Source organism: Trichoplusia ni (assembly GCF_003590095.1).
Source record: "Trichoplusia ni isolate ovarian cell line Hi5 chromosome 13 unlocalized genomic scaffold, tn1 tig00002212_group12, whole genome shotgun sequence".
Classification (NCBI taxonomy): Eukaryota; Metazoa; Arthropoda; class Insecta; order Lepidoptera; family Noctuidae; genus Trichoplusia; species Trichoplusia ni.
In genome coordinates this window covers 1-8,083 of record NW_020799715.1, presented here as the reverse complement: position 1 = coordinate 8,083, position 8,083 = coordinate 1, and the positions used below count along the sequence as shown (strand labels likewise).

Sequence of the window (8,083 nt, the reverse complement as noted above, 5' to 3'; positions counted from 1 at the left end):
ATAATAAGAAGAGTATTAGGGGATGGTCGCCAGGTGCGCTGTCTGCTACAGGGTTGCGACCCTTATATACTTTACATTATTTAATACATATTGTTTGATTAATGTTTCAACATAGGGACTCATTTGTTTGACAACTGTTTTTGATCTACGTCAACTTGGTATGTCTGTTAACTTTTACTAATTACTTATTTCTATTTATAGCAAAGGCTTAATTTTTATTTAGGTACATATATCGTAGATTCAATTTACCTTAATTGATTACGTGCTAAAAAAAATAAAGTAACATTTCAAGTAAAAAAAACCACCATCACGAATTTAATACAGAGCTTTTTCACCACATTTTTTGCAAAGTAAATCCAACATACATTTTAACGTAAAACGCCACATCCAGTAAATGTCACAGCGAGAATTATCCGCAATAAAACTACACACACACATGCGCGGTACATATAAAACTAAAAAAATAACAACAACTATAAATGAAATTTATGGCGTCGCACCATAAAAACGGGGATTAAAAATAAATCGCTCGAATAAATTGCACCTCTGAAATTAAAACACTCCCTCACGACATGCGTACTTGCGCCAACAGTGAATGTGACAAGCATGCATAATGTAAGCTGAAGCGACAGCGGGTTTAGATTCATAATCTCTAATCTTACTTAGCATCATCTACACTTGATGTATTCATACTCACTTTTATTCAGTTTTCAGTAATATTTAATTACTGAATACTCTATTCAATTATTTGTAGCAAAGTTGTTCACTTTCACATACATTTGGTCAGCTTTTTATCAGTAATTTAATTGTAAACGACAGACATTCTTAAACGGCATTAAAGCATTTGAATATAATTCTTGCACTATTGACCATGCTAGGCATAAAATCAGCACTAACTAAACTACTTCACTTAAAAGAAATTACCCTATAATCCTAATCGCCTATACCTTCCGCTACCGCTCCCGCCACCTCCTATCACTAACACCCTCGAGGGCGTAGGGTGGGCGTACGATTGTCCATTGTTCTTTTAACGCGCGCTTGTTAGCTGCCTGCAAGGTGAGCACAGCGCGATTAACAACGGCGACGCGACAACTTGCCACTCGAAACGCACACTTAATTGGTGAACGACTTGTCGTATTAATTTGTTTTCGGCCTTATGGTTAGGCTAGGTCCCCTAAGTGTTAGTTTTTATGGAAAAAAGAAGGGGAAATATATTTAGAATAAAAATATGCTTGCAGATTATAAGTATTGCATGTTCTCCGCAACGGAAAGTTGGTAGAAATACACTGAAGAGTACATTCAGTAACCTAATTATTATGTACGAAGCCAGTCTCCACAAAAATGATCAACCAATAAAAAGCTATCAATTCAAAAGAGATAAAACAAAAGAAAGAAGTTTCGTATTCGACGCACGAACTTCGAAAATTATACGCGAGACGACCGCAAAAAACGACGGGTCAAAACAATGAACTTAGCCCCACCCTTTAGGGCCTTAATCAAGGGCTTGCCCCAAATTCGCCCACAAATTGCATCCAATTGTTCACTTTTTACCGCGTGTTTGTGAGGGGAGGATAAAAAGAATAGTCGGACGGTACCCATCCGATCTAATGCACTCTATTGAAGACTATTGGCTTGTAAACAGACTGCGTGGTTATAATTGTGGCCAGACCAACCGTCTAATTTCGTCTCCGATTAAAGGATGTCTGTGTTAATTTAAGTAGTAACCATATGTTAGATATGTGCTTTGTGATTTGATGACTGAATACTAGACTGACGGCAAGTCTAGACTTCGTGTAATAATGTCTTAAATTGACTGACAATATCAGAATTTAAAAGATTACTCTCTCTGTCAAAATACGAAATCCTTTGTCTGTTTAAAAAATGTATCTAAAGAACCTACATCAAAAAGGACGTATTAACGGTTCACGCAAACAATGGACCTCAAAATATCATCGTATCTGCGGAGATTAGATAAAAATTGTGGTTTTCTATCTTGCACCGCGAAACCTCTTTTTTATTCAAGATACTTTTCGCAAAGCGGATTATTTTTTTAAACGGGTTAAGTTTTTTACTCTACTTTTATGGAAGATGGCCGATGTCTGTAGTTTGAGCAGATATTATGTAGTGATCATTTCAAAGGATGTTTCTATGCAGTTTATGATTCTGCATAGTTTGGTACTTCAGTAGAATCCGGAAGAGCATTTGAAGAGGTGCAGATGTGATGTTTATTGTTAAACTCGATTTCGAAAACGTATTGTAGTAGAGTTCTTTGAGGATCAAATATTTACGCACTGTGATTTTATCGTTTAATAAGAAATATGTCGATACTTACTAGGTAAAATGTGTTTTGAAACATCAGAACATTCCTGATCGGCCAATAGTTAGATATAAAGTAGCTCATATTTGTGATATTTAAAAATTACAATCACTGAAAGCGGATTGTGATTAATAATTATTGGCAAACAGACTTTTTTCCTTCGATGGTTAAATAATTATTTCTGTTGGTCTTTGCTAAGAGTACTCTACTTCTGTTACAGAATATGTTCATGTCCTACCACCCTACCAGGTTTGCTAACACTCGACTCTATTCCAGATGAGCTGATGCACAGCGCGGCGATGGGGGGCGGAGCCCTATTCGGGTGCTCCTCAGCCGGGCACAGTGGGATTAACCAGCTTGGTGGGGTCTACGTCAACGGCAGGCCGCTGCCGGACTCTACACGACAGAAGATCGTGGAGCTGGCGCACTCGGGCGCGCGGCCCTGCGACATCAGCCGCATCCTGCAGGTCTCCAACGGCTGCGTCTCCAAGATACTCGGCAGGTCTGTTGGTTTTTAGTGTTCTTTATACACACACAACTAGTTTTTTTATCGAGATGTTAGTTAAAAGAAACCAACGAGGCAAAAAGTAGCCAAACGTTTCTTGAGGGTCAAGCACTCCTCATACCAAATTTTATGACTTTCAATACAGCGGTTTAGCTGTGAAAGCGTAACATACAGATAAACAGAATTTCACATTTCCATGAGTTTACTTGCATGAATTTACTTTTACTTTAAGATGATAGCTCAAATTAGTAAAGAGATCATAACAGTTGAAAGTTACGCACGATTAAACGTTCAGATCCAATGAACCGAGAATGTCAAAGCTACTGTTAAGTTTTGACAGACGATATGACAGATGTAGTGTTGTTAATGTTGTTATTGAGTCATATTTGCTAATGTTTAATAAATAAATGTTTATTACAAAATCACTTTATAACGTTTTCCGTTCACAATGAAAATTTGGACAAAATTATTGTACTAAGTTCCTTTCACTTTGAATAAAATAAGCTATTTTAAACACATTTTTCTATAAATTTAATATTCTAAAAAAGTTTTGCAAAAATTCCTAAACCTCTGTAATCGTTTATTGGCAACGCTTTCATAAAATTTCAAGGTCTACAAAGTTTATCCCAAGATAGAGAATTACACAAAGGCCATCATCTATCATGCCTGACACTACTGAATTACTTACAACCAAGGAATTACATTTTTCATTTAGAAACGTCTTATAAAAGAACATTAAATTACAAAAGGAGGTTTTTCTTAGCCTCCATACAAAAATATCAAAGTCTTACTCAGACTGAAGAAAGTTAATAACAAATACTGGAAAATTTTATAATTAAAATCGAATTTATTTTGAAAAATTGGTCTAAACTGAATTCTTTATATCCTATTTACTGGTCTAAAGCACCCATAACAATTAAAAAGAATAATATTACACGAATAAATGAATTATTAACACAAAACCTTTTGTGCACAACAAAAGTCAAAGGATCGATTATGTCTAAGTGCGATGGGGTCAAATTCTTACGACACGCGTTAGCAAATTGATGGAATTCCCATAATACCGCCCAAGGAACCGCACAATGGTGTCAACAATGCTTCCGTGGACAAAATTAAGGAATATTTCAATGACTTAATCAATACAATAGTTAGTAGTGAAGTTTGCATTCCCATAGAGTATTGTTTTTGTTGAATGGTTGACGTGTGCGCGGCGGGAGAGCGGCTGGGAATCGACATCGGGTGGCCGCTGGGGTGCCGGCTCTAGTTTCGACAGCAATTTTATTGTTTGATTGCGATTTTATCAGACGCTCGGGATTTTGGGCTTAAGGATCAAGTGCGTATTGAAATAATGCTCATGTTAATCATAATTGAAGTGTTTTGTTCAGATTTGCAATTGAAACTAAGATTAAGTCGATGAAAAAGAGTGTCCAACTACAGTATTACGAGAAATTAGTAACTTAAATAAATTGACAATTGTTTCGTTTTATTATAAATTCATTATTATTATAAATATTAAAGTCAATCCCTTAAAAATAAAGATTTCGTTCAATGGGAACAAAACGACAAAAGTCAATCACACAATAAAAATGTTAAGACGTCAATCAAAGAAGTAGACTCATTTTAATATAGGGTGTGCCTTTCAGGGTTGTCCCACGACCGCCCCTAAATAAAAATCAAACTAAAACATTATTTTCCAGTAATTGGCACCCCTACTGAGGGAGACTGCTTGACGCCACTTCAAGAGATCTTATAGGAAAAATAAATTTGGCCCAGCGAACCCTATAATATTGCCCTCTGGGCATGTGCTATTATTTTGTAATGTTTTGCTTGTTAAGATATTGGCGAAACAAGTTGTTTTTGTTAGGAAAATATTATTTTTATTTTGGTGTTATTGAACTGTAGATTTTCTGGGTCGCATTTGTTTTATTCCTTTCAATGATTAGTTTTTTTTGGCCTTGAACCATACAGCTCACGAAACTTGTAAATTATTTTGTTTTGAAAAATCCGTTATTGCGATAGGTGTTCATCTCAATTCTGTTATTTTTACCATTCCCAGTTTTATGGCCATACAATCCCTTTATCCAAGCGTGTCGAAAGATGGAAAAAGCAAATTCGTTATTTCCCTCAGAGTCGACGGCTGCAAGTGCCTCTATAGTTCTCACACACCCCTGGACATTCTTATCGTGCCAATTACTGCGGGAAAGGGGTTGGAAAGAGTTCCTCACAGAAAGGCAAGCGTCGCAGGACTCCTAATTAAGAAGAGTTCCCGCTGTTAACTCACGTTTGATACCGATTCCCAATGTTTGGTAAAACTTTAGTCACCGCACCGAAGTCGTGGGATGTCTATTGAAATAGTTCCAGATTGCAATGATAGCAACGTTTTGAATGTTTCCGATCAAGATTCTGTCGCAACGGGGTTTTTGCTATAATTATTATTACTTTTCAAACTTTTGCTTTAAATATCAAGTATCGTACTGTGACATATTGTCAATAGGGCGTACGTAACTCGGTTACGTTAAAAAACCACTTCAAAAGCAATCTCTGATAAGAGCTCAATCGTAGCCCCTGATGTTCTATCTCCATCTAATATCTGACCCCCTGACGTCACGCTAGTTGCCACCACTTACGCGTCCACTGAATTGTGACAACTGGTTTTACGAACTGAATCGTTTGTATCGCCTGAGAAGCGAGCAATGGAGTTGAAACAATGAATTAAGGTTGGACGAGTTGCCGCAGCGTTGTGGCCCAACGGCACTGATTTCGATCAATTTATTATTGTTTGATGCAATAATTGCTCGGTTGGGCGACAATTTGTTTGCAATTTCTGTTGCGTTTGCGGCTTGCAATTTAGTTACTTGATCAAAGTTTGGTTTTCCGAAAACGTTGTTTGTGTTATTATGTTTGTAGTATGTTCTATCAATTCATTCTAATTTGATGAAACACGTGGAAAGCGATTCGCGGTAATTTCCGTTGAATAAACATTACATACGAGATGGTTATTTATGCTTTCAATTTAATAGTTTTGATTGAGATACAAACCTCAGTAGTTACATACCTTTTTGGACTTCGATCATTCATAAGTACCACTACATAATCCGACAGGCAGCCTGCATGAATGCTTGCTCTCGTCTCTTTCCTGATCCCGATTTCAAATATGTTCATTGAAAAAATAAAGTATTTTACTCCATCGCTCTTTTTCAAAAATATCCCAAACGCGACCTCACAGGTCACACCATCTAACCCTCCACTACTTAACCTAAAAGCACAACATATAATCAAAATTCGTTGAACTTAAAGTCCTCAATTAAAAAGTAGTCAGCAGCCCTTCGGGACGCCCTTTTCGCCTGAGGCAAAACCGATTACGATCGTACGAAGGGCTAATATCCCTGCAAATGTTTATCGACAATGCCTAAGCAAACTTTATCGATGACAATCGATAAGACTGTTCGTTATTACTCGGTAATTACTTGTAACGGTTTATGTCATTTCATTCAATATGGATTTGCTGTATTGGTGTGGATGATATAAGGTATTTTCGTATTATAAAATGATAAATGAAGTCTTAACATTTCTCTAGTGATTGACAATATAATGACAGGCGATTATTTTCTTTTGGACAAATTTATTTATTACATTGTTTAAAACGTTCATATTTTTTACGCGTAAATGCCTTCTGTAGTTACTGAAGCAACTGAAAGCATCAAAATAGGTATGAAAAATATATTTCATATCACGAAAAACTAGGTTTTATTAACAATCTATCCATGTATTATTTACAGCCTGCCAAAAATCGATGATTACAGGTTTTTAAAACTAAAACTATCAAGACATGTTAAACACAACATTCACAAGGATCAAGACACATGGTCGACATCGACACCCGTCTGTCTATCAATGCATTGCCCGAAGTACATCTAACATCCCTACACACCGTTTCCTCATACAACAATTAACCTTATGCCTAAGGCGTAGAGTTTAATTTCCTTTGGTAGGTTTGGACAATCAAACGGAATTTGGCAACGTTTTGTATAGGTACTTGAAGTTAAGGGGATGCCAGATTATGTTTGTAATTGTGTTTTAATAGTATTTAGTTGAATGGCATCCCCATTCAACTAAATACTGATAAGTTGTACAGGGAAATAGTTATTAAGGACTCGTTACAGGATATTTTAGATACAAAATCATACGTTAAAAAAAACGCCTTCAAGAAATAAATTATTTCTTTTCGACCAAAATTACACTGATTGAACTGTCACAAATGTAAAAATCAAAAGAGAATAATCTAATTATTTAATCACACTAACCATTTATGTTAACCTAGTTCTATACAATGACAAGATCTAATTAATATAAGTAATATGCGAGACTGTCTACCATTAAGGCGCAATGTTACTTAATGTAGTCACATTCACGTTCTAGCTAAACTTTTAATAAACGCAAATACATGACATTTTAACTACAGAAGATAAAATTAAAATAGCAAAAGAAACGCAAAATTAGCTACCCTTTAAATTGCGCAATCTTCCTCGATTCTAAGTGCCTAACTCCATGCTATATTTTGAAAATATTGAAATGAAATGATCCGATTTTGGTTAGTCCGGTGCTACTTCAAAATAAACAATTACACATATAAGCCTATTGAATCTAAAACAAAAAATAAAATACCTACGACTTCATAACAACAAGCAACAACACATGCAACACTAACACCAACCCTTGAGCAAAAAACAACTAGCTCATCTGTTCTCTTCATTTTCCAAACTAAATTCAGCTTTGCACGCAGATATTACGAGACGGGGTCGATAAAACCACGAGCGATCGGAGGGTCAAAGCCGAGAGTTGCCACCACACCGGTTGTCCAGAAGATAGCCGACTACAAGAGGGAGTGCCCTTCAATCTTCGCGTGGGAGATCCGGGATCGTCTGCTTAGCGAGAACGTGTGCAATAACGACAACATACCTAGTGTGAGTATTTTTATGTATTATTCGTTGAATGATGTTAATGCGAAGATTTTGTTTGTAGAAGATTGAAAAATAGATTTGTTCTAAGAATCGATGTTTGCATTTGGTCCGTTTAGTTGAATGCATGAGAAGGCAAGGTTAGGACTCCCAAAAAATATTCCAAAGCCTTTAAATACATTTATGAATAAAACTATCCAAATTAAGATTATTATTGCTATTTGTTTGGCAGGAAAAGTTATTCCACTTTAGATTACGCACTGAATTCCGACACAAGCTGGCAACATAAACCGCATCAATCCT

The 8,083-nt window shown here is 36.2% G+C and overlaps 1 protein-coding gene across 1 annotated transcript; it reads left to right on the top strand.

Moving 5' to 3' along the window:
* Positions 1–2,536: 2,536 nt before the first annotated feature.
* Positions 2,537–7,852, top strand: LOC113506396 (paired box protein Pax-6-like). The gene is made up of 2 exons (XM_026889250.1): positions 2,537–2,819; positions 7,606–7,852. The coding sequence occupies exons 1-2, from the start codon at positions 2,602–2,604 to the stop codon at positions 7,850–7,852; spliced, it is 465 nt and encodes a 154-aa protein (XP_026745051.1). The 5' UTR covers positions 2,537–2,601.
* The last annotated feature ends 231 nt before the right edge of the window (positions 7,853–8,083 follow it).